The 27,483-nt window shown below is 42.7% G+C and overlaps 1 protein-coding gene across 1 annotated transcript; it reads left to right on the forward strand.

Annotated features, from left to right (window-relative positions):
* The first annotated feature begins 260 nt into the window (after positions 1–260).
* LOC132988399 (A disintegrin and metalloproteinase with thrombospondin motifs 2-like) lies at positions 261–27,124 on the forward strand. Its single transcript, XM_061055778.1, has 25 exons — positions 261–471; positions 4,038–4,519; positions 5,236–5,413; positions 7,281–7,387; positions 7,471–7,554; positions 8,856–8,939; positions 9,901–10,054; positions 10,809–10,914; positions 11,404–11,547; positions 11,840–11,972; positions 12,991–13,104; positions 13,968–14,113; positions 14,192–14,281; positions 15,023–15,105; positions 15,465–15,598; positions 16,504–16,627; positions 16,714–16,794; positions 16,886–17,049; positions 17,130–17,289; positions 17,709–17,841; positions 20,255–20,486; positions 21,103–21,232; positions 21,333–21,407; positions 21,681–21,882; positions 22,157–27,124. Exons 1-25 carry the CDS (start codon positions 381–383, stop codon positions 22,938–22,940), a joined length of 4,215 nt encoding a protein of 1,404 aa, XP_060911761.1. The 5' UTR covers positions 261–380; the 3' UTR covers positions 22,941–27,124.
* Positions 27,125–27,483: the final 359 nt, after the last annotated feature.

Below are 27,483 nucleotides of genomic sequence, written 5' to 3' on the forward strand. Positions count from 1 at the left end.
AGTAAACAGTTTGTGTGTGTGTGTGTGTGTGTGTGTGTGTGTGTGTGTGTGTGTGTGTGTGTGTATGTGTGTGTGTGTATGTATGTTTCATGCATGTTTCTATAATAGACTAGAGTATAACTGAGGTGTACTGCTGCATTATTATTACTACATCTATAACTGCAGACAGACAGACAGAGAGAGAGAGATAGAGAGAGAGAGAGAGGGTGGGGATAGTGAGACAGTGGAGGAGTGTCTGTTTGAGAGTTCAGTTTTCACACAGCGGCTCACTCTCAGTTTGTCTGGAGGTTTCTCTTTCTGAAGATCTCGTTCTGTCTGTCTCTCTCTCTCTCTCTGTATAACTGTCTGTCTCTCTCTCACTCTCTTTGTCTGTTTGTGTCATGATGGAGATTTATCGTTATGGATTATTAATCATTGTATTCCTGCTGCTGATCAACAGTTCACATTCAGTGTATGTCACTGACAACCCAGGTGAGATACACTGCTGATACTACTAAGACTACTACACTTCTGTTAATACAAATACATTCACTATTACTAAAACAATACCTCATAATACTTTAACAAATGATTCCACCATTACTCTGTCTACTTTTGATAAAACATCACTTAAAACCCAGATGAGACACACTGCTGATACTACTCCTACTGTTAATACTACATCTGCTTGTACTGCAACTAGTTTAACTAATACTGCTGCAGTCTGTATTCCTGCTAATGCTAAACCGTTACTGCTTCTTTATCTAACACTGTAACAATCAGTATGACATCAGTGACCACTAGGGAGACACTCTACTGCTAATATACAACTACTAATACTGTAAAGAGTACTGGTACTGTAAAGAGTACTAATACTGTGTACTGGTACTGTTAGAACTCCTGGTACTGTTAAAACTCCTGGTACTGTTAGAGCTACTTCTGTTAGAACTACTGATACTGTTCGAACTACTGGTACTGTTAGAGCTACTTCTGTTAGAACTACTGATACTGTTAGAACTGCTGGTACTGTTAGAACTCCTGGTACTGTTAGAACTACTGATACTGTTAGAACTACTGATACTGTTAGAACTCCTGGTACTGTTAGAGCTACTTCTGTTAGAACTCCTGGTACTGTTAGAACTCCTGGTACTGTTAGAGCTACTTCTGTTAGAACTACTTATACTGTTAGAACTGCTGGTACTGTTAGAACTCCTGGTACTGTTAGAACTACTGATACTGTTAGAACCCCTGGTACTGTTAGAGCTACTTCTGTTAGAACTACTGATACTGTTTGAACTACTGGTACTGTTAGAGCTACTTCTGTTAGAACTACTGATACTGTTAGAACTGCTGGTACTGTTAGAACTCCTGGTACTGTTAGAACTACTGGTACTGTTAGAACTACTGATACTGTTAGAACTCCTGGTACTGTTAGAGCTACTTCTGTTAGAACTCCTGGTACTGTTAGAACTCCTGGTACTGTTAGAGCTACTTCTGTTAGAACTACTGATACTGTTAGAACTGCTGGTACTGTTAGAACTCCTGGTACTGTTAGAACTACTGATACTGTTAGAACTACTGATACTGTTAGAACTCCTGGTACTGTTAGAGCTACTTCTGTTAGAACTCCTGGTACTGTTAGAACTACTGGTACTGTTATAACTACTACTGTTAGAACTACTGGTACTGTTAGAACTACTACTGTTAGAGCTACTTCTGTTAGAACTACTGATACTGTTAGAACTCATGGTACTGTTAGAACTACTGATACTGTTAGAACTACTGATACTGTTAGAACTCCTGGTACTGTTAGAGCTACTTCTGTTAGAACTCCTGGTACTGTTAAAACTACTGATACTGTTAGAACTACTACTGTTAGAGCTACTTCTGTTAGAACTACTGATACTGTTAGAACTCCTGGTACTGCTGGAACTACTGATACTGTTAGAACTCCTGGTACTGTTAGAACTCCTGGTACTGTTAGAACTACTGATACTGTTATAACTCCTGGTACTGTTAGAACTACTGGTACTGTTAGAACTCCTGGTACTGTTAGAACTCCTGGTACTGTTCGAACTACTGATACTGTTAGAACTCCTGGTATTGTTAGAACTACTACTGTTAGAGCTACTTCTACTGTTAGAACTATTGGTACTGTTAGAACTACTGGTACTGTTAGAACTCCTGGTACTGTTAGAACTACTACTGTTAGAGCTACTTCTACTGTTAGAACTATTGGTACTGTTAGAGCTACTGATACTGTTAGAACTCCTGGTACTGTTAGAGCTACTACTGTTAGAGCTACTGATACAGTTAGAACTACTGATACTGTTAGAACTACTGATACTGTTAAGATTTAAGATTTACTAAGATTTACTTTTTATTGATCCCCGCATGGGGAAATTTCAGTTTTTACACTCTGTAAGTCATGACACACATACAGACACACATGCAGAAACAGGATCCTATGGACATGCACTAATGGAAAGAAGCCAGAGTGATGGAGCGGCCCACAGCGGGCGCTCCTGAGCTGATGGTGGGGAGGGGGTTTGGTGCCTTGCTCAAGGCTACTGATACTTTCCTAGTTCTAGTCACTATTCGAGCTGCAGCATTTTGGACCAGTTGAACAGTCTTTAGAGACTTACCAGGGCTCTTGGTCTACCTCTGGATCTCCTCCCAATTGGACATGCCCTGAAGACCTCCAGAGAGAGGGGACCAGGAGGTTGCCTAATCAGATGCATGAACCACCACCACCAACTTGACACAAAGCTCACTTTGGATGTCCAAGCTCCTCATCCTATCTCTAAGACTGAGCCCAGGCAGGGGAGTAAACTAATTCAAGCTGATCCATTCTTTCAGTCACTACCCACAGCACATGAACATCATCTGTCCTCAGTGTCCTCAGTGTCCTAGGTGTCCTCAATGTTCTCAGTGTCCTCAGTGTCTTAGGTGTCCTCAGTGTTCTCAGTGTCCTCAGTGTTCTCAGTGTCTTCAGTGTCTTAGGTGTCCTCAGTGTTCTCAGTGTCCTCAGTGTCCTCAGTGTCTTAGGTGGCCTCAGTGTTCTCAGTGTCCTCAGTGTCTTAGGTGTCCTCAGTGTTCTCAGTGTCCTCAGTGTTCTCAGTGTCCTCAGTGTCCTAGGTGTCCTCAGTGTTCTCAGTGTCCTCAGTGTTCTCAGTGTCCTCAGTGTTCTCAGTGTCCTCAGTGTCTTAGGTGTCCTAAGTGTTCTCAGTGTCCTAGGTGTCCTCAGTGTTCTCAGTGTCCTCAGTGTCCTAGGTGTCCTCAGTGTCCTCAGTGTCTTAGGTGTCCTCAGTGTTCTCAGTTGTCCTGGCTTCAGCAGCAGAATAAATCTGGAACCGTTCCTTTCTTCTGTCTCTGAGTCACAGAACTTTCCTCTCCACGTTTTTCACATAAATCTTTGTGTTTATGCGTCTGTGGCGCTTGGGAATGTGAAGGATTCAGATCATATTTCATCATAACCTGCGAGTGTGTGTGTGTGTGTGTGTGTGTGTGTGTGTGTGTGTGTGTGTGTGTGTGTGTGTGTGTGTGACCTGTATGACCTCACACACAGAGTCCCCCATCTCGTTAAATCGGCTCAGTTATTGTATTCTTGTTTATTCTGACCTGAGATGAGCCACAGCTAACGCTGCACTCTGATTGGCTCTTTTTCTCACAGCTGTTTGAAGCTTTTTGTCTGTTTTTCACATTTTGAACTCTCAGCTTCCAACATGTGGTGTGTTCATGAATCACACCTCTCTTACATTTTCAGCGATTGTAGATCATCCTGACTGAGCCTTTCTGTGTATCGTGTAGCTGCTGTATACTGTGTGTGTGTGTGTGTGTGTGTGTGTGTGTGTGTGTGTGTGTGTGTGTGTGTGTGTGTGTGTGTGTGTAGATAAGGATAATTCTGCTTTTTGTTGCTCCATGTGTGCATCATTTCTATCAGTTGTTTTACAGTGCACTAATGCATTGGCTTACAGGTGAAGAAAGGCATAAAGTTTTTTCAAACTCTCTTTCTCCCTCTCTCTCTCTCTCTCTCTCTCTCTCTCTCACTCACTCAGATTCTCTCCATCAGGTCCTGTCAGAGTTTAGCAGCGTCCGTCCAATCAGGACAAACTCAGAGGGGCATTTCCTGTCAGATTCCGTCTCCGTCCACCACCTACGACGCAGCAGGAGACACGCCCGCCCTCCTGAAGACACAGTCACATACACAAATAGGAATGTTTTTAACGACGCATCAACATTCCAAAAGGTCCCGCCCACAAAAGTGTCACTATCCAATCAGACAGGGCATGGATGGAGAGGGCGGGGTTACAAAACAGAGGGGGAGGAGCTTTTTTACAATGTAACCGTGTTTGGTCAGGAGCTCCACCTGCGGCTACATCTAAACACTCGGCTCGTCGCCCCCGCAGCCACAATGGAGTGGTGGGAGGAGTCGGGACAGAAACACTCTGAGCCAATCAGAGACACCGGATGCTTTTACACCGGAGAGGTGTCCAACATGGAGGATACTTCTGTCGCCATTAGCAACTGTGACGGGCTGGTAAGTCTAAGGAGATGACATCACAGTGTGGCCGCCTGTCAATCAGGTCATCAAAACATTCACCCGAGACATGATGATGGTGATCGAGACATGAGCTAATCAGACCTATTTGTTTTTTTTAACCAGGCTGTAAACATGTTAACCTCTACTGTAAAAACTGGCTTTTTTGAACAGGTGTGTATGTGACTTCCTGTGCTTCTGCAACAAACCTCTAGTGGACACTCCAGGAACTGCAGGATTTTAAACTTCAGCATATGCTTCATTTTTCAACACTGGAGGTTGCTGCTTCACAGAAACAAGTCGATTCATGAGAGTGTAGATGAGACCTGCTCAGACACGAACCAAACACTGTAAAACATGAAAGACTAAAACCAAATCAGCTGATTGAAGCCAGATGTGCAGACAGATGAGAGGTGTTTAAAGACTCAAAGAAAAGTGGGAGATTTCCCTGATGCAGCCGCTCAGATGATTTAAAGGGGCAGATTTCATCAACAGGTGAACACAACAACACCTGACAATGATAAAGCCAATCCTGAGCTGAGTGTAACTTCTAGTTTATCATGTAGAGATAATCTACTGATGAATATGTTGACTCACAGTAAAATAACGCTGACTCCGATTTAATATTAATGACTAAACTGACACCTGATCCTGAAAGCAGATTAACAGGATACCAACTGTAGATTAACTGTAGATTAACGACTCTATGTCTGCAGGCCGGGATGATCCTGATTGGTCAAGAGGAGTTTTTCATCGAGCCGTTGGATGGAAGGAGGACAGGTGGAGGAGGGGAAGAGGAGGAGGAGGGAGGAAGAAATCATATCGTTTATCGCTCCTCAGCAATCATCAAGACACAACCAGCTGTCAATCAAAGTGCTGACGACTTCCTGCGAGGTGAGAAAACAAAAATATCAACTGACTGAGAAGAGGATGTTATCCTAAACCTGCTTTCTCTCTATTGTCCAGCAGGTGTAGTTTCAAGTCTTCTTCAACACAGCGTGATGTTCATTCAGTAAATTATGGTCCAATTAGAGTCCGAGAGACCAGAGAGAGGGGGAGGAATTAGGGGCGGGGCTAAACAGAGACAGAAAGCTGGAGACTATCGGGGGCAGTATGTGTGGAGATATGTTATTTTTTCTGGCTAACAACTTAAATTAAGAAATTAAAAGCAGTCCTACGTTTTTCCTCTTCGTTAGATATCCTGAGGTTTCTATCGAAGAAAATGTTTCATCCAACCAAATCAAATAAACGACTTTGAGTCTCAGGTCAGACTGCAGAGTGTGCGTTACATGAGGATAAAAGAGACAGCAGAGTAAACGTGTGGTTTACCTGTGGCTCGTTGGTAGAGTCGTCGCCTCTCAACCAGCCTCTCAACCCCGCATTGCTCTCGCTGCTTCAGTGGCAGTGTATGAATGGATTAGTGTTGTACTTACTCTCTGATGTACGTCGCTTTGGATAAAAGCGTATGCGTCTGAATTGTAGAATTGTAACTGAATCATCTGCGTAAGGTGGAATCTGTCCGTTTGTTAATATGATCTCACAAGACAAACAGACCACATAGACCATGATGCAATGCTTTATCTAAAAAGACTCAACAGTTTTAAAATGAGCTCCAACTTGACAGACGCAGCAGTGATAAGAAGATGAACACAAATACAGAAGGACATTTTTAGTACTCGTTATACTCAGACAGTTTGACTTCTGTTTGTTAACATCGACCCGACTGTTTTTACAGTGCAGCTCCTCCACACGTCTGCTGTGTTTCTGCAGAAGGAAAGAATCAAAGTGAAAGGAAACTTGGCAAAACACACCCACACACACACACACACACACACACACACACACACACACACACAGTCAGCCAGATGCAACGTGGCAGTCGGGGGTTCACAGCTCTGAAGGTCTTCATGTTTTTGGGTTTTGAAGTTTTTGTAGTTTTGAAATTTGGAGGTAAGGAGGTCTGCTCTCAGGGGTTCAGGGGGGACTTGGGGGGACTCGTTGGTCTTCTGTGTTTGTCTTCACAGCAGCGTCATCCAATCAGGAGCCGATGTTGTTTCACCTCAGATAAACTTGTCCTGCGGCAGCTCGCCATGACCTCAGAGTGTCTCTGATTGATGATGTAATTTCCTCCTCCACAGATTGGACAGATGTTTTTATGGAACAGATTTAATTAAAACAGGATTCATGTTTGTAATAAAACATGTGTTCACAGGACTTTCTATCAGAGTTCATATTTACATCAGGACAAGGCCTCTACACTGCTCCATGGCCTGTCAGTAATGGATTAAAGCTGTTATATATACGATTTAGGGTTATAATATACATAATGCTTAAAGAAGAAGAGGGATTATTTATTCAGTTTAATACATTTAGTATCAACCCATCTGACTGAACCTTTCATCAAACATTATTCTAACCCTAACAGTCCAGAGGAGAGTACTTTAATATGTTTATTAATAAAATGTTTAAAATGACAGAAACCTAAACCTTAAACTAACTTCTACACCTTTATTTAAAGTCTGACGTTTACTTATGAAACATTGGGTTTCAGCAGGACTGCAGATAAACGGTCTCTATTCAACATGTAGGGGGCACTAAAACAGAAACTATTCCAACCTGCATATCATCACACCTACAGAACAAAATGTGTGTGTACTCAGATCAGTCACGATCTCATCATGTCATCAGTTCAGTTTCAACATGGAGGCAAGAGTCAGGTCTGATATTAGAGGACTCAAGTGGTTCTCCTGTTTGTCTCCAGGTCCTCTTTTAGGTTCTCTGATCCTAAACCAGACTGTGTCCCGGTCCAGACCCATCTCCGCCCGACAGCGGCGCTACATTGAAGAGGCTGAACTGTTTAACATCGAGGTGAACGACCTGAGTGTGAAGAAAGAGCGATGAACTATTGAATGGACTCTTTAACCTCCTGATGTCCTCTTCTTCTCCTACAGGTTCTGTTAGCTGTGGATTATTCAGTGCTTCTGTTCCATGGACGAGACCACATCCAGAAGTATCTGCTCACACTCATGAACATCGTAAGAGACACTGATTATTATTCACTTCTTGATGTAAGTTATATTTCCTGAGTAAAGAGTGCTGAGTCTGGTTGTTGTTTCAAACAAAGTGTCCTCCCTGAATGGAGCGAGAAAGGACGACTCAAAGACAACATTCAAATCATTGTCATGGTAACGACTCCAGAGCGTCTCCACATATGTGGATGAAGTGTGGACTTGCTGACAGCCCCGGACTGATTTAACCCCTGGTTATATTAATAATAATTATGTCAGAGTTATATTTACAGACTTTATTTACAGAGCTTTTATTTTGAAGGCACATAAAGGTGGAATTGTTTGAGCGTCACATCTCTTCGGCTGCGGCGCAGTTATCACCAACTCTCAGAAGACGATCATGTTTTCACTCTAACTGTGCGTGGCTGTTAGCGCCCCCTGTCTGTGAGTTAGACTCTTTTTACAATGAGGCTGATTTACAGAGAAAGAGACGATCATTTAAATACAAACTGCAGCAACGCAGAGACGCAGTTTGTTCTGCAGCGCAGGGTTAGGTTTTCATATCTGCACTCTGGATAATATCTAGATAATTTCAGGGGGACTGCTCCGGAGATTCTCCCGATCTAGCCGTTCACATAGACTATTCCTGTCAGAGGGGAGGGGGAGCGGGGGGTCTCCCGAGGAAAGACGTGACGCAAAAAAACAACACAGAAGTAGTGGACTAAGCAACAGAGTCCGCTACACAACGTTATGAGAATATTTGTCTTTATATCAATGCTATGTGTAATCCAGTGGAATGATAACATCCACAAAAGAGAGGAGAAGAACATTCTGCAGAACAGAAAACATAATATGCATTATGTGCATGGAGATCGTAGCGGTGGCGTGCAGACACTTAATGCACTGTGCGGCTGTCACTGTATATAAACATCACTCTCCCTCCTATTGGCTCGAGCTGAATTCTCTGGAAAATATCCTGCACCATTCTCTCAAGGGTCTGGCCGGAGAAACTCCAGGTGAAGTCTGCGTAAAATTCGGCTGTTTGTATTCACGCATACAGCCCCTCCGGGTAATCGCTGGAGTTTTTCAGGAGATTTCTGTATGTGTGTACCCGTAGGTCAAAGGTCATACTCAGCTAGGAGCTCCAGAATCAGTCTGGATCTGGGCAGTGAAGTGTTCTGGTTTCTTACCTGGAACTGGTTTAAAATTTTCCTAATACCTGTCTACATTAACTGGTTCTACACACCAGGAAACCCCCTCCACGATAAGAGGTCAGCTGCAAGACCTGATTCAGATCTTGCCTCCACACCTGTGTGTCTGTGTTCCAGGTGAATGAGATCTACCAGGATCACTCTTTGGGAGCTAACATCAATGTGGTCCTGGTCAGGATCGTCATGTTGTCCCCAGCAAAGGTACGCTACTGTCACCATACCAGAATTTCAACTTTGATATGATTCGAGTATCAAACGATATCGACACCTGTTTGATACCACGGCCCAAAAATAGAAGTCTGAGAAAACTAGTATTTGGTTATTTATTGCTTTTTATTATCATAAACTGCAGACAAAGCTTCAGACTTTTTGGATTTTGAAGTGGAACATGTGGTATTTGTCCATTCTGTGAGCTACTAAATAAGACAGAATATCTACGGAGAGAAAGGTCCAGTAGAGATCAGTCATATGTTAATCCTTCATTTACACCTCATATAGGCTGAATAAATTTTACCTCAGAGTTTTACAGGTTTACTCATTGGAAAACAATAAACTAACAGTGTCGGAACGCCAACAGAGGGGATTGTGTTATACAGCACAGATCCTCTGAGTTTGGCAAATCAGCCATCTCTAATAGAGCTACACATTTTTGGACCTCCATACCAGCTAAAATCAGGGAGTGCAGTAGCTTTGCTGAATTTAAATTTAAAATCAAATCATGGCTTAAATCAACTCAATCATGTCCTCATCACACATAAACACATTTTCATGAACTCTGTTTGATAATTTTGTAGTGTACTGATACAGTATGTTATTATGGCTTTGTTGTTGTGGTGTATTGGATACATATGTTGCGGTATAGCTGTTTTTTTAGTGTAGTTTTTAAAGTCAAGTGATCTTAGCCTATTATTGTTTTAATATAATGTGTGAATTTCACTGTGGACTAGTGTAATGCCATTGTCCAGTGGTTGTGTACTGTCTTACTGTGAAGATGTTGTTAGTGTATGTTTTGTTTCTTCACAGAGACGTAGTCTCTGTCTCCTGCCCAGGGACTACAGATGTAAATTAGCTTATAGCTAACTCTGGTACAGCTAATTGGCTGTACACTGTCCCTGTCAAAATAACAAAAATGAATGGAATAAATGAAAAAATGCCTCCTCAGTCCCAGGAGCTGATCTCTGTGGGGAACCCTCAGAAGAGTCTGGAGAATGTATGTGGATGGTCCTACCTCCAGCAGAGAGAGCAGAGTCACGCCGAGCAGCACGACCACACCATCTACCTGACCAGGCAGGAGTTCGGTCCCTCTGGCATGCAGGGTACTGCTGATATTACTACTGATACTACTGCTGATACTGCTGATACTACTGCTGATACTATTGATACTACTGATACTACTGCTGATACTACTGATACTACTACTGATACTACTGCTGATACTACTCATACTACTACTGATACTGCTGATACTACTGCTGATACTATTGATACTACTGATACTACTACTGATACTACTGCTGATACTACTCATACTACTACTGATACTACTGATACTGATACAAACAGATCTACCTGACTGGGGTCTGGTCACTCAGGTATTCAGATTGCTAACGCCAATGTCTACAAACATGGATTTTAACATAATTCATGATGCGTTCCATTTGATCTCGGAAGTCGGAGATTCCGAGTTACTGGTGTGATACATCATCAGGAATGCCCCCCTGAGGTCGGAATTCTGACTTGGAAAAGTGGAGAACCTTCGGTAGCCCAATTTAAAATCCATTATGGCTGCTCCATGCATCAATAGTAGTTAAATCTGTACAATATTGTGTTTATTAGCAACTTATTATTCTTTTAGTGTAATTAAATTTATCATCAATCTCACATCAAGTTGTTTGGTTGGTTCTGTATGCTGGGTTCTACCTCTAACAGTACCATTAAGACGACGAAGACTTCTACATGCAGGACACTACTATTTATCATCATCATAAATAATACCAGTACTAATACAAACACCGTCTCTGAGACCAGACCCTGACCCACCCTGACCTCTGACCTCTGATCTCTCTGCAGGTTATGCTCCGGTCACAGGGATGTGTCACCTGCATCGGAGCTGCGTCCTCGTCATTGAGGATGGTTTCTCCTCAGCCTTCGTAGCGGCTCATGAAACAGGACACGTGTGAGACACAAAAACACTTTAACTTCATTCATGTTTGTAGGCAGAACTACAAATCAGTCATAATTCAAACATTTTTAAAGAGGACGGTTTAAAGCAACAGTCCGATGAGTCAAAGGTGTACAAGACAGTAATGGACCTCCAGATGTCCACAAAGACATGATAAGAACTCCAAGAGGAGCATGAACAAATGAGAAGAGTGAACGGTGTCCGCATAGACATGATAAAACCAGGTGTCGTCATGGAGTCAATTTGGACTACCAATTTTGACCCCCAGGTGTCCAATTAGAGATGATAACTCCTTGATGTCCAAAAATAGATAATTTATTACCCCTGGTGTCCATGATGAATTAGATGACAGTGACTTCAAGCTTTCATGATAGAGAACTAAAAGACTTCAAGATGTAAAAAAAAAATGTCTGTCTCTCTGTCTGTCTGTCTGTCTGTCTGTCTGTCTGCTTGCCTGCCTGCCTGCCTGTCTGTCTGTCACAGGTTAGGGATGGAGCATGATGGCGAGGCTAACGACTGTGAGGATGACGTGGAGTTGGGAAGCATCATGTCTCCACGAGTTCAGGCCACCTTTCATCGATACCACTGGTCTCGCTGCAGCTGGAGGGAGCTGCACCAGTACCTGCAGTGAGTCCTAAAAACAGTACTACAGTATACTGACTGTAACAAACAGTGCTACAGTACACTGAATGTAACAAACAGTACTACAGTATACTGACTGTAACAAACAGTGCTACAGTATACTGAATGTAACAAACAGTGCTACAGTATACTGACTGTAACAAACAGTGCTACAGTATACTGAATGTAACAAACAGTGCTACAGTATACTGACTGTAACAAACATTGTCACTGTATACTTACTGTGACCCAAAGGAGACACTGTGTCCTAATTGACTCCACCCCTCCCTGTCATCAGAACCTATGACTGTCTCCGTGACGACCCGTTTAACCACGATTGGCCCGCTCTACCTCAGCTGCCGGGCTTTCAGTACTCCATGGACCAACAGTGTCGTTTCGACTTCGGACCGGGATACAGTCTGTGCACTGCAGTAAGTCTCAATGCTCACCTGTCGGTGCTCACCTGTTTGTGTCCTTACCTGTCTGTGTGCTCACCTGTCTGTCTGTTCACCTGTCTGTCCACTCATTGTTTCCATGAAAACAAAACCTGCTGGACACAAAGATCCTGTCACTGAGACTCTTGTCCTCTGGGTGAGAGTTAGATATTGCTGAATTCTGTGATAAATCTAGATGAACTGGAGAACATTTAGTGAAGAACAAAACTAAGGAAACATTTACAGTCTAACTTTTAGAATGAGACAAAGTGACTCTCTGAACTGAAACAGGATGTGTGTTTTGATTGGACGGCAGCAGAACATCTGGTCAGAATGTCAGAACATTTGATGACATCATACAGAAACCTTACCCGGGAGACGGATTAACACTACAGCTCTTTCATCTGATGACGACTTTATTCTGGATGTTTCCAACATTTCAGCCTGATGATGAAATGATTGTGTTGTACATTTGAACGAAGTTACATCCTACATGTAAAACATTGTAAACACAGGACAACCAACCGGAGTTGAACACGGGCCGCCCGCCTGGAGGAGCAAAGCCTCCATACATGGGGCGCGCACACCACTGTGCCACCAGCGCCCCCCATCACCTTTGATCTACTTGAAAATGATTTAAAGAGACCAGCTCCCCCAGATACAGATCTTCCTGCAATAGATTTTTACTGCAGGAGACACAAAACGTAAACAAATTTTTAATGTAATTTTTCAACTCATCCATTCATACACATCCACACAGTGATGGTAGAGGCTGCTGCGTAGAGAGACCATCAGTAGTAACTAATACAGGAGGAGCTGGGGATTGAACCCGTGACCTTCAGGTTGAGTGGCGACTGACTCTATCACTGATCCACAGCCGCCTCATAAAGAACCACAGCTGCAACTTTAACAGCTTTATGAGCTGCTGAATATAAACTTAGATTATGATGTTTACGATTAGTTTTTGTATTGTCACATGTTCTAAGTATCTTCACACACGTATGTTTGTCTGCAGTACACGACCTTGGAGCCCTGTAAGCAGCTGTGGTGCAGTGCGTACAACAACCCGTTCTACTGTAAGACCAAGAAAGGCCCGCCGCTCGATGGGACCAAGTGTGGACCAGGGAGGGTGAGGACAAGTTCAGGAAGTCGAGGGTTAATGTGTGGCTGAGGTCCAAACTGAGATATGTCTGATGGATGTGTGTGCTTCAGGACTTTATGTTCTCCCAACTCTGTTGATCTAGCGGCATCATCAGGTCAATATTTTAATGTATCCAATACTTTGGTTTATAAGCGCATACCTGCAGATTTGGTTTGACAGTTGATTTAACTAGAGCTCATATTATTCATCTCGTTATTTTAGGATAACAATACAGGTGTCTCGATGATAAAGAGTTTATTTCATGTGATCTAGAAAACGGCTGAAATTATCTGGTTATTAAGGCAATGTTACAGCGAAAATAAAATAAACAAGCCCAGACCTCAAGAAAAATAACTTATATTAACTCGATATCACAGGAAAACTGAGTTAAATCAAATGTATGGATCCATGTCTTTTTAGGATACGATACAGGACCATACGATAGAAGACGAGACCATAAAAGATGATATGATACAAGGCCATATGATAGAAGACGATACGATTTGATACAATACAAGAGCGTACGATAAAAGACCATATGATAGAAGACGATACGATACAAGACGATATGATAATATTTTATACGATACGATGTGAAACAAGACGATTGAAGTGGATACAATACAAGGCAATATAAGATCATGAGAAACAAGGCGATAGTATTAGATAAGAAACAATTTGATACACTTTATTGACGCTTGGGGAGACTTTGACTAGGGCTTCAGTAAAGAACAGATCTCAAAACGTGCTGTTAATATGTATATAGGTGTTGGACTGCAGCAGTACTACATGTAAATAATTATAAGGCTCATAAACAGATGTCCTGATGATGTCACGGTCTGTTGTTGCAGCACTGCTTTAAAGGTTATTGCATGAGGCTGACCCCCGACATGCTCAGACAAGATGGCGGCTGGGGAACATGGAGTCCATATGGGAGCTGTTCCAGGACCTGTGGAGGCGGGGTCAGGTTTCGGACTCGCCGCTGCGATAACCCAACGTGAGTAGGCAGTTAACAATTGGTGATGTCACAAATCAGATGCACCAATCAGAGAATCTAACCTGTTGTTGTTCTCAGTCCAGCCAACGGGGGGCGCACCTGCTTCGGAAACAGTTACGAGTTCCAGCTCTGCAGCCAAGAAGAGTGCCCCCCCCTCACTGACTTCAGGTGAGAAGGTCTACTGTTCAGTCTGTTATCAATTAACTATCACTGACTTCAGGTGTTTGCTCTGTTATCAATAAGCTATGACTGACTTCAGGTGTTCACTCTGTTATCCGTTAGTAATTATTATATAAACTGTATAAAAAGATGGACGACATGGCAGCTCCCTAAAAGTGAAGCCAAACATTTCAGAGCTCCCCCTGCTGGCTGGCTGCAGTGTAGCTCATTAAGCTCTGCCTCCTCCATGTTAACAGATGGAAGTTGAGTCAAGCTATAAAGTGAAAACACTTAATGTTTGGTTTCTCTCTTTAACGTTAGTTATTTGATATAAGAAAGACCAGATGCAATGTTATGATTGACAGCTGTGTTGAGCAATGAGACGCCTGCGTTGCTGTGTGCTCCGGATTATCAGAGTAGAGTAGGAGAGGAAACGTAACAAACACAAGAGTCACTGAACCGTGAGTGACTTCTTGAAACAGACACAAGAATCTGTTCTGCTGTGGACTGAACCCACCTGAGCGACCTTTGACCTTTTAGCAGGAGGTTGAAGGTATGTTTTGGTTAAATACTGCTGCGCAGGCTGACTCCACATGAACGACATGTCAGCTCCTGTCACAGGGAGAGTTTGGCTTCACAACAGGAGAAGATGTAGACGTGTCATCCATCTTTATGAGTCAGTGATAATGACTTCAGGTCAGTTTTATTTCTGATTTACTGATTTATTGTTGTTGTTGTTGTTGTTAACAGGGAGGATCAGTGTAAAGTCTGGAATCCATATTTCGAACATGAAGGAATGAAGCATCACTGGCTGCCTTATCAACACCCTGACCGTAAGTACACACATTTAAATACACACATTTAAATACACATTATATACACACATGAACTACACACCCACCCATTTTTCCAAACTGAAGATTAAATGAGTTTCCTCTTTGTGTGTGTGTGTGTGTCTGTTCAGATGTTAATGTCATCAGTCAGGAATCTGTTATAAAAGGAAACTTGTGGTCGCTCGTCTTTAACTCTTTCCGCTCTGAATAAATATTTAGTTTTCTCTCTTTGAACTTTGAACATTCCACCTTAAAAGTTCCTCCTTAAACTCTGAGATATGATGTATAATGATTATATGTTGGGTGTGTGTGTGTGTGTGTGTGTGTGTGTGTGTGTGTGTGTGTGTGTGCGTGTGCAGCTGACGAGCGCTGCCGTCTGTTCTGTCAGTCCAAGGAGACGGTGGCCGTGGTTTCCATGAACAGAATGGTGCATGATGGGACGCCGTGTTCCTACAGCGACGCCCACAGCGTGTGCGTGCGAGGAGAGTGTGAGGTCTTTATTTTCAGTTTCTCGTTAGTCTGTTTTTTATATTAAGGAAGTTTTATTGGTACAAAAAGTCTGACATGTGTCCAACAGATATGAGTCCATTTTAGTATTACGTTTGTGTCAGCATGTTGTAACCCAGCGAGGAGTCCTCCCAGTGTTCCTCTGAATCAGCCTCACGGTGTGGACTCAAACAGGAAGTACCGATAAATCACTAAACACTAAGTGTGTTTACAAGATGTCTAAAAAGCGAATTTATTATTTCAAATTGGACTTTTACAATCCGTGTAAAACTAAATCAAACTTCTCACAGTCGGACTAAAACACCTGGATAACGTCCGTGATTACACCTCAATCAGAACCAAACTGGACTGGACAATCTGAGCATGCTCCAAAGTTACCGCGCTGGGTGTTGACCCGGAAGTCGAACTGCATTAATGTGTAGAAGAACAAACTGTGATGAAGGTATCAACATGGCAAAGATTACGAACGAAATAGACAGGAATCTCATTCATAAATATGCACACCATGGGGCCTGAAACTGGCGTACGCCACTTCCCACACAAAGTTTGTGATCACCTTCATCCTTTCGGAGGGCAGACAACTGGACTGAATATTAGAGTCAAGCTGATCTGTTGTCGTCCTCTGTCCCTGTGCCCGGGCGAGCTGACATCATATGTTTATAGTTCATAAACAATCTCAAATAGAACATATTCCAAAGTGTTCTTCTTTGTTGTTTTTTGATAATCTGACTTGAACTGCTCCACACTGCCCCCATGACTTCTGATGGTATTGCAACATTTGGTTTGTGTCCGTAAGCTTCCAGAAAACCCAAGTCCTCCTTAGAGGGCCACTGATCCAGAAGCTAAGATCTCCTCTTCTCCTCTGTCCTTACTTCCTGTCTACTCTTGCAGCATGTGGGCTGTGATGGACAGATTGCGTCAGACCAGCAGGTGGACCGATGTGGAGTCTGTGGAGGAGATAACTCCAGCTGTAAGATCATCAAAGGAAACTTCACCCGCAGCACCAAGAAAGCAGGTCTCTGACAAACCTCTAACCACTTCAGGCTGCAGTCACTAACAAGAACAACCTCTGGAATAAGTCATTATGTTCCCATGGTCCAGGTTACCTGAAGATCCTGGAGATCCCTAAAGGAGCGCATCACCTGCTGATCCAAGAGTTCAGAGAGACTCCTCACATCCTGGGTAAGAGGGAAGGGGGGCTTGTCATGTCAAACACACAGAGGTTAGAGTTCACCATTTGTGGAATACTTTTTTAGACAGTTTCTTTCTCCAGCTATGAAGAACCAGGAGACGGGTCACCTCTTCCTGAACGATAAGGACGAGCTCCCTGACTCTCGAGTGTTGATTGAGAAAGGTGTAGTTTGGGAGTACATCAACAATGAGGAGCAGGAGTCCATCCAGACCACAGGACCACTGAAATATGGAGTCCTGCTCATGGTCAGTGTCCTGATGAGGGAGTCCAATGTGCTGTCATTGTATCTGAATCTGAATGTACCATTTGCCTGTGTGTCCGTCAGGTACGTTCCCATGGCGACTCCAAGGTGACAGTGTCCTATAAGTACATCATCCAGGACGGTCTGCGGTCCTCGCTGGAGTCTAACCTGCTGCAGGAAGACGCCATCTTCTACGAGTGGGCCCTGAAGAAGTGGTCCCACTGCTCCAAACCCTGTGGGGGAGGTAAACTACTCTGTTGTAGTCAGCTGACTATGTGGTTACCAGGGCAACAGCTGCATGGTAGTTTACAGTGTAGGGGCGGCAGTAGCTCAGTCTGTAGGGACTTGGGTTGGGAACCGGAGGGTTGCCGGTTTAAGTCCCAGCACAGACCAAGTCCGGAAATTGGTCTGGCACCTGGAGAGGTGCGAGTCCACTTCCTGAGCACTGCCGAGGTGCCCTTGAGCAAGGCAACTAACCCCAAAACTGCTCTGGATCGCTCTCACTCTGAGACCTCTCCATTAATGCATGTCCACAGGATCCTGTTTGTGCATGTGTGTGTATTTCGGCCTATGTGTGTGTAGCACGTTAATTAAACAGAGTGTAAAACTGAATTTCCCCTCGCGGAATTAATAATGTCTAAATTATTATTATCTGGTTGTCAGGGAAACAGTATACACGGTTTGGCTGCAGGAGGAAGGCTGATGGAAAAATGGTTCACAGGATGTTTTGCTCCAACATCAACAAACCGAGAGCAATCAGCCGCAACTGCAACAGCAACACCTGCAGCTCGGCACGGTAACGCACAATTACCATGGTAACACACTGCTGATACAGAGCTCATCATGTTCAGTTAAGGAGAGATCTGCTCCGGCACTACAGAGTCAAGGTTTAATCGAGTTTTGGCTAGATCCTAAAAATTGGCCCATACTGGTACAAGAAGCACCAGAATCAGTTCCTCATAATGTGGGCTCCAAAAAATGACCACAGTTATTTAAGGAGCTGCAAGCTCTGAGCTGAGGTAGCAACTTCGGTGGACTGTAGGTGTACACAATCTGATCGTTGTTCTGCATTAGCTGGAAAGGTCACATAACTACGGCTGCATTGGCAAAGATGACAAAAATTATGTTCATGAGTGGAAATATTTTATCAAAGTTCTGGAAAATTTGGGATTAGGTCTGTTACTTATAGCCTCGATTAAATTATTGTATGCTTCTCCCATTGCTAAAGTTCAAACAAACAGCATATCGCTCGCTGGGCGAATAAACTCCATAAAAATGTATATATACTCCCAAAATTTTGATATTTGTTTCAGTGTGTCCCAGTACTTGTTCCGAAATCGTATTTTGTTTCACTGGATTCCATTATCTCCTCATATATATGGCAGGGCAAGAGGCCTCAAATTAGCAAAGCCCTGCTTCAGAGACCCAAAGGGGATGGAGGTTTGGGGCTCCCTGATTTCCGTCACTACTACTGGGCTACCAGTATTCGTTGTATTGCTTTTTGGACTCGCTTTTATCTCCAGCCTGACGGTCCAAACTGGACATCTCTGGAGCTAAATTCATGCCGAGACATCTCCCTCCCTGCACTCCTCGGTGCGCCGCTTGACTGCCCCTTACCAAAAATCACTGGATAATCCAGTGGTACGTCATACCCTTCAGGTGTGGATCCAATTTAGGAGATCCTTTCGATACAAACTCTTTTCCCTTTTGAGTCCGATTGCCTCCAACCACCTTTTCACCCCCTCGCGCTCTGACTCAACTTTTCGGACTTGGCATGAAAGGGGCATCAGATCGTTTGCGGACTCGTTTGAAGACGGCTGTTTTGTTTCCTTTAATCAATTGACTGAGAAATACAATCTACCAAAAACGCACTTCTTTCAATATTTACAGGTCAGACAGTATGTTCGCTCGCACGTGCCTTTTTTCCCTTCAGTACCCATAGCTAACCCAATAGATACCTTTCTTTCCTTTGACCCACTGTCTAGAGGTGTGCTGTCCAAGTTACACAATATCATTTCGATGCTGATATGTTCACCACTGGACAAGATTAAGGCGGCCTGGGAACAGGACTTGGGACACATCTCTGGTGACCAATGGGACTCCATTCTTTTATAATACATAAATCCTCAATCTGTGCTAGACATTGTCTACTTCAATTTAAGGTGGTCCACAGGGCTCACATGTCCAAGGTTAAGCTGTCCAGCATCTACCCCGATATAACTCCCACCTGTGACAAATGCAATTATAGTGATGCTACCTTGATACATCTGTATTGGCTGTGTCCTAAATTGCAGAAATTCTGGCATGACATTTTCCATACTTTATGTACAATATTAAAGAAAAATCTAAGCCTTAGCCCTACCCTTGCCCTGTTTGGTGTTGCTAGTGGAGATAACCCCCACCTGACTTCTACAGAACACCGCATGGTCGCTTTTGCCATGCTCTTGGAACAGACGTGCAATCCTGCTGAAATGGAAGGGTGCTGCCCTGCCCATGCTTTACCAGTGGCGTCAGGATGCAATGTCCTGTCTCAAACTCGAGATGTTATGTTTTTCTGTCAGAAGCTTGAAGAGGAAATTCTATGAGACATGGGAACCTTTCTTAACCTACTTTCATAACACTCAAACTAAATCATCATGAGATGAGCTTTGATCCGGCCCTTGGTATAAAAAGTAAGATCTGACTCTGTGTGGTGCGCTGCAAACTAACTCTTAGATATTACGCCTTAATTTTTTCAGGACATGGGAGGGATGGGAGGGTGGGAAGGGCTTTTGCACTTTATCAGGTATTACTGTCACTGCCACAGAGACTTGTTTGTCTTTCTTGTTCTGGACATTACTATACCATTTGTGGCAATGTGAAATATTACTGCCCAACCCTGGTGTTTTCTATGTTTTATTATTCTTTTTTTGTATTTTGTGTTTATATATATATATATATATATATATATATGATGAAAACTCAATAAAGATATTTGAAATAAAAAATGATGTTCATAAATGTTAACGTCATGGTCAACCATTCAAATCAAACATTTGAAAGTTGTTTCCTAGAAAGTACAAAAGCAGCTTCAGCAAACAATTTGATGTTCATAAAATGTGACATAGTGCTTAATATGACTACACGGTTTAAGAGTTTATGGACATAGTAGAAAATAAAAGTAAAGGAGGCTATAACAACCGTAACATCCTTCTCTTTCTGCCCTTCAGCTGGGTGACCGGAGAATGGGAGGACTGCAGCGCCTCCTGTGGTCAGACAGGGTGGCGACGGCGCTGGGTGAGCTGCCAGCAGTTGTCCAGCACAGGACAGGAGGAGAAGGAGAAGAAGCAGCAGCAGCGGTCGGTGCACAGCAAACTGTGTGGCGAGGACCGACCAGAAGGCAAACAAACCTGCAACCGTTTCCCCTGCCCTGCTGCATGGCGAGCTGGGCCCTGGACCCCGGTATTGAAAAAAAACAGGGGACTTTTCATAAAATCCAAATATTTATTTCACCATCAGGAATCATCCATATTGATTGGACTATCTCGGATACGCTCCTGAATGGACCACCTATGACATACTCTCCAATGGACCATCTCAGAATACTTTTTTCTGTAGTGCCTCCTTCTTCCTGGAATACCTTTACCTTTCTCTTCAGGACTACATCTCACTTTGTCTTTCTGGACTACCGATACCTTTCTCTAACAGCTAGGAGTCCCCTCACATGTCTTTAACTGAAGTACTGATACCTTAGAGAAAGGACTTCATTAGACCTCTTCTTTTGACACTTTCCACACCAGTCTTAGCTAACTGCATAAACTATCCATCATTCTGGACTACTTAACACTTTATGGTTTTGCGACCCAAACTTTCTTTTGAGACTACATCAATCATCCTTTTCTGCTGCCTCTTTCTGTCTTTCTAGACGACTTCTAACTTCACTACCTGTAACTTTCATCACTCTTGACTACCTCGTTCCACATTTTTTGGCCTACCACAATAACAACTCAAGAGCTGTGATATTTGAAGTTAAATATTAGTTTTGAACTTGGTCTGATTGATATCTGTTTGTTTGTAGTGTTCTGTATCATGTGGAAACGGGACTCAGGAGCGTCAGGTTGCATGTTCGAGTCCTGAGGGTTTAGTCCAAAACTGCAGCGAACCTCGACCAATCACAAACCGTTCCTGCCTGGCCCCACCCTGCAGTGGTAGGCATGAACCAATCCAGTACTAATCAAGCAGTATATATTTGTGCACTCAAAAAAGCGGGGTTCGAGTGTAACTGAATGTGTTTGTCTCCCCCTGCAGGCGACCAGAGGAACTCAATAATTCAGTGGTTGTCCAGATCCAACCCAGACTTCCCAGCTCTAAAGTCCCCCTCCAGTAAAAAAAACACAGACTCCTCCTCTTCCGGTCTTTTTTCCTAATTGTCTAGAATACTGTAACGATAAAATTACTGTATGACAGTGCTTGTTGTTAGCTTTGGGCTCCCTGTTAGCTTTGGGCTCCCTTCGTTTTAATTCAATGACTCTTGTACCCTCGTAAATAAAAATGGTAAATTTGCACAAACTGCAGATATATATAGTCTTTAAACAGCTTAACTAATGATACTGAAATCACCTGCTTGGACTCACTGATAACCTGCTCTGTCTCCAGGGCAGCGCTGCCGTGGTGACCGCTCAGTGTTCTGTCGGATGGAGGTGTTAAGTCGGTACTGCTCCATCCCTGGATACAAGCAGATGTGCTGCAAGTCCTGCAATGAGATAAACTCCAGCAACTCCAGCAACCCTAGTAACTCCAGCAACTCAGGCAACTTCAGCAACGTGAGCACAACAAACCCACCAACCACCAACATCAGGTGAGAGACAGGGTTGACAGGGGTTTTTCCATTATCAGCTATGGGCTAAATCACGGCTTATGCTGGCCTTACACCTAACAACGTTTCAAGCTATTTCAAAGCCATAGACAAACTTTTCAAGTGGGAATAAAATCCTGAGAGTTTTGTTAGAGTTGCGGCGTGCTCCCATGATCTCGGTCATTTGGTGTAGGGTCCTCTTTGTCCTAAGAATAATTTGAATTCAAAAAACCGTCCTAACCTGTTGTCTCTGATATTTCTTATTCTTGTCTTGTAGTTCCTGGAGTTTAATCACAGAAATGATGACTGCGTCAACATCCTCTTGGTCCAACAGCAGCTACATCATCAGTGACATCATCGGTGACTTCAACAGCACTCCACCTGTTGACATCAGTGTAACTCAACCTCCAACCAGCAGGATCAGCACTGACTTCATCTATGTGGACTACGATGATTATGACGATTTTTCTACCTACGAGGATCCTTATATTCCCTCCGACCCAACTGAAATAATTTCAATTATTACTACAACCACTGCTTCCACTACTACCACTACTACTGCATCTACTACAAGACGCCCAAGAAGAACTGCCCCACCACATTTGTTCAAGAGGAAAACTACCACTCCAATATTGCCACATGCTACAGCTACTGCTGAGAGTACAACGTTGGTGCCTGTCAGGACGACAGAGTTCCCCATCACAACCACTGATGACATCATCACTACAACATCAGTACCCAACAAAACATCAGGGGGGCAAAGCCTTCAAACTAAAGATAATCAAACAAAAACGAATCCAACGCCAATATCCTCTTTCATACCGCTCTCCAAGAAGGAGAACAACTCGGTGGACGAGGTTCCATACCGGATCGTGGGATTGGACGGTGACATCTCCAGAGGACAGCAGAACCACTTTGTACCACGGATGCCTCCATTCCGGGAGCGAACACAAAACAAACGCATCCAGCAGCTCCTGAATGAGAGACGACGAAAGGACCTTTTGAGGAGGTCCGACGGGAGCCGAGAGGGCAGGACTGACAGGAAACAGGGAAGATTGTAAAAAACTGGTTTGAATTTTATCGTTCACTCACAATGCCGCATGTCCAGCTTGCTCACTTCCTGCTAACGCTAATAAACTCTTCATGAGAAACAGAAACAGACTGTAGAGCTGAAAAAACAGAAAAACTGATGATGATTTCTTTACTTCTTCCAGAAACCTTTGAAGCTGTTCAGACCAACAGTGAAGCAAGTCTTTAGCCCTTTTCAGAACGCCGTTTCAAGACACAATATTTACATCCCTGTTTCGCCTTCAATCTAAATGTCACAGAGGTGTAATGGGGGGACCAAGTGATCCCCCCTTCTGTACACCAATGTTACACCACCGTGGAATCAATATGAATGTACGTACAAAGACGTGATGGCAGCTGAGCTTAGTTAGGACGCTTTTGCTGAAAGGCAGTCTGATTCAGGTATCTTTAGTTTGAATGTGGGATTGTGTGTTTTTGCCGTTGGTTAAACACAACCTTGTAATATTGGCCCTTCCAGTTTAACGACCTGTAAGCTAGGATCAGTACCAGGTCCCAGTTTGATGACCTGTTAGCTAGGTTCACTACCAGGTCCCAGTCTGATGACCTGTTAGCTAGGATCAGTATCAGGTCCCAGTTTGATGACCTGTTAGCTAAGAGCAGAACCAGGTCCCAGCTTGAAGACCTGTTAGCTAGGATCAGTACCAGGTCCCAGTTTGATGACCTGTTAGCTAAGAGTAGACCCAGGTCCCTGTTTGATGACCTGTTAGCTAGGATCAGTACCAGGTCCCAGTCTGATGACCTGTTAGCTAGGATCAGTACCAGGTCCCAGTCTGATGACCTGTGAGCTAGGATCAGTACCAGGTCTTAGTCTGATGACTTGTTAGCTAGGATCAATACCAGGTCCCAATTGGATGACCTGTTAGCTAGGATCAATACCAGGTCCCAATTGGATGACCTGTTAGCTAGGATCAGTACCAGATCCCAGTTTGATGACCTGTTAACTAGTATCAGTACCATGATTTCTGTGATGACGTTCTGTTCTGGCTAGCTTCTCACCACCTGTCTCCACAGAGTGAGAGTTTCACTAACATGTCTCACTAAAGTCTGAAATCTCTCCGACTGCAGCAACATGAACCCAAAATAAAATATTTGACTGATTTAATGACAATAAAAAAGGTTAAAAAGATTCTGAAAGGGTTAGGGGATGGTGTGGATTTGTAAAATGTCTGAATTCCGTTTTTTGTCAGGACTGTCTTTGTGATGAAAACACAACTTTAAATTGATAATTTTTTTAATGGAGCTGGGTTTGACCACTTTTGATGCCACATCAGGACGTCAGGTGAATCTAAAGGCTGACCGACTGACCGTATCAAGATTTAAATGTCTATAATGATCATGTCACTTCACTTGTGTTGCCTGCTGAAAGTTGATGTTTTTTATTTTTTTTCTAATTGATCTGCTTTTTCACGCTGCTTGAAACATTTTGCTTTTCTTTTGGTCTGAACACAACTTTGGGGTCCATCAGAGCTCTTTTTCTTCATGCTGTTTGTACGTAATAATCCTGTTTTTAAATAAAGCAAAATCTCACGCAGCTACTGATGTCATCACAACTCACCTGTTCACACCTGGTTACCCTTAAAGTTACAGACCAACATTCAGGTAAATCATATTCTGCTCGTCACTTCTGTAAGAATCAGACATTAAGATTTATACTTTTCAGCTGTAGGCTAAATATGGAGGCACAGCTGACAACTGGTTAGCATGGCATAGCATTACAGCTAAAAGCAGGGGGGAAAAGATGGACTGTTCCTGTTTAAAAATGGTAAAACTGAGGCTCTCATTCGTTCAGAATAAATTACAGTCTCTAATATCTCTGTAACTCTTCATCATGTTCTCCCTCTATCGTCCCTGAGTCTAACTCTTAAAGCATATAGCTCTGATGATCTTCAGACATAAAACACAGTTAGCTCTTGTTTAGTGTGTGAATGTGGAGAGAAGCTATCTGCACCTTTACTCTGCAAAGAGCTGAAAGAGCTGCACTCTCATGCTGGTGGAGCTGCACTCTCACGCTGACGGAGCTGCACTTTCAAACAAAGCTTCTTCTCTGAATGGAGTGAGAAAGGACGACTCAAAGACAACAACACTCACATGGTTGTCATGGTAACGGCTCCAGAGCGTCTCAACACATGTGGATGAAGTCTGAAGCCGCTGATTGCCTCTGCTTATATTAATAAAAGTCATGTCAGTCATATTTACAGACTTTATTTACTGAGCTTATATTTTCCTTTTTTCTGGAAAGTTTGAGCGTCACATCTCTTATAAATACTGCGGCGCAGTTACCACCAACTCATAGCAGATGCTTATTTTCTCACTCTAACTGTGCATGGCTGTTAGCTCCCCCTGTCTGTGAGTTAGAGTCTTTTTACAATGAGGCTGATTTACAGAGAAAGAGACGATTGTTCCCCAAATGACTGATGAATCATTTAAACACAAACAGCTAGCTGTTAGCAGTTATAGGGATGCACTTTAGGGATGTTCCAGCGGACTAATTTCAAAGTCGGTTAAACGGAAATTTAAAAAAAATAACTAAATAGTCTAAAGGTAAGAAAAGTCTCCAAATGTTGTCTTTTAGTTTGTTGAGTGTGGTTTACGATAGCATTGCTAACACCTCCGGCCTGCTGTCCTCCCTGCAGGTGAACGTCTACGTGTCTGAATGTGGTCACTCAAAGCTCCGGTCAATATGTCAGTTTAACCTGCAGACAACTTTATCTCCACTTATAGATCTAAACACTGATAAACTGCTCTGATCCAAGGAGATGCATTCTGTTCACTGTGCTTCTTTAAATCCTTTTAGTAGAGAGACGAGAGCAGGCCCAACCGACATCAAGGTCCAAAATATTAAAGGTCCCATATTCTGCTTTTTCTTGTTTTATATGCTCTTTAGTGTGTTTTCCAAGTGTCCTGTGCATGTTTAGGCACATCTATGTGCAAAAACTCAAAGTCTGCGGAAACGTGGCTTCTCCTATGTCCTCCTGTTAGCTGCAGCATTAGCTGCATGTAACGCTCGGTTCTAGCCCCCCTCGATAAAAAATTGTCAGTGCGACGTCATTGTCAGTGTGAGATCACTGATCTAAGTCCATTGGCTCGTTGTGACAAGCCCAGCAGCTCATGTTGAAATTTCCGAGACGCGTGCTGAGCAATTGACCAATAACGACAGAGCGGATCAGCAGACCAATCAGAGCAGACTTGGCCCACGTGGGGTCTAACAGTCTGGGCTCAACAGAGTGCAGCTGACGGACTCAGAGCGTAGAGGGAGCAAGGAGGAGCAGTACTTGAAAACAGACACTTTATTCGGACTTTATCTATTGTGAACGTACAAAAGTAGGTACATAGATTAAATATACAAACCCCAAAAAGGGAATAATATGTGCTCTTTAATAATTCATTTAACCAAGTAGTAATGCTGGTGCCGAGTAGTGAGGGTGATGACGTTTAACTGTTAAGTTGACTTATTGCACACGTCCCTGAAAGTTTTGTGTCCAGGTTTAAACCTCTCTGACCTGCTGAGTTCTCGGTCTGTTTATGATCGCAATGAGATCTTTCTGATTCAGAGTGTTTCTGTGTTTCTCTCATGAGCAGCTGCTGAGGATCAAACTGAATTCAGATCAGATGAGTCAGCTTTGTGTATTAATGTCTGCGGTCTGAGTCGATCAGTGGAAACAGCTGACTGCTCGTCCAGTTTGTTTCTTCTTCTTCATGGAATCCATCAGAGACGAGAATCAGACATGTTCAGCTGCACGTTTGTTTCTCTGTGAATCACTAAAATCATTTAAAGATGATTTCTGTTGAACAAAGTAAAAAAACTTTAACGATGAGATGTTTCTCAAACGTTTGTTCAGAGAGTCCAATCAGTTATACTAAATAAAACAAAATAAAAGTGATCAGTTTGTGTTGTTATTGACCTAAAACTTGATAACATAATGTCCTCAGCACTTAATAATTTTATTGATTTCATGGTAATTTTATTTTTACAATTTTTTTGTACTATTTTTAGTATCTATCTATTTTTTGTACATTCTTAACTTTTCTTTTTATATTTCAATTGTACTGTGTTCACTTTCTGTTTGCAATCTTTGCTCTTTACTGCTGTAACACTGTAAATTTCCCCGTTGTGGGATAAATAAAGGATTATCTTATCTTATCTCTTAAAATAACATCTTAAAGGTTTTTCTCTTTATTTATTAAACTACAATATTTACATTAGATTTGTACATTTGTCAAGTGGACTTTACTCTATGTTTCAACATTTTAGAAGCAGCTTAATATTGTCTTGCAAGTTTTTTTTTAACTTTTATAATGTTTTTATTTTTTTACAGTGCATCATTAATATAATTAAAGATTGTTTGGGTTTTATTTTGTTGACTAAGTGCTTCATACGGGTATATATGTATATATATATTATTGAATTTAAATGATCAATATACAAACACTTATTTATGTAAATACTGTAATTGACATCTTAATTGACCCATCTGTCACATAACTGCATTTTTCTTATTATCATGTTACGTCAGC

The sequence above is a fragment of the Labrus mixtus genome, chromosome 14, assembly GCF_963584025.1.
Source record: "Labrus mixtus chromosome 14, fLabMix1.1, whole genome shotgun sequence".
Classification (NCBI taxonomy): Eukaryota; Metazoa; Chordata; class Actinopteri; order Labriformes; family Labridae; genus Labrus; species Labrus mixtus.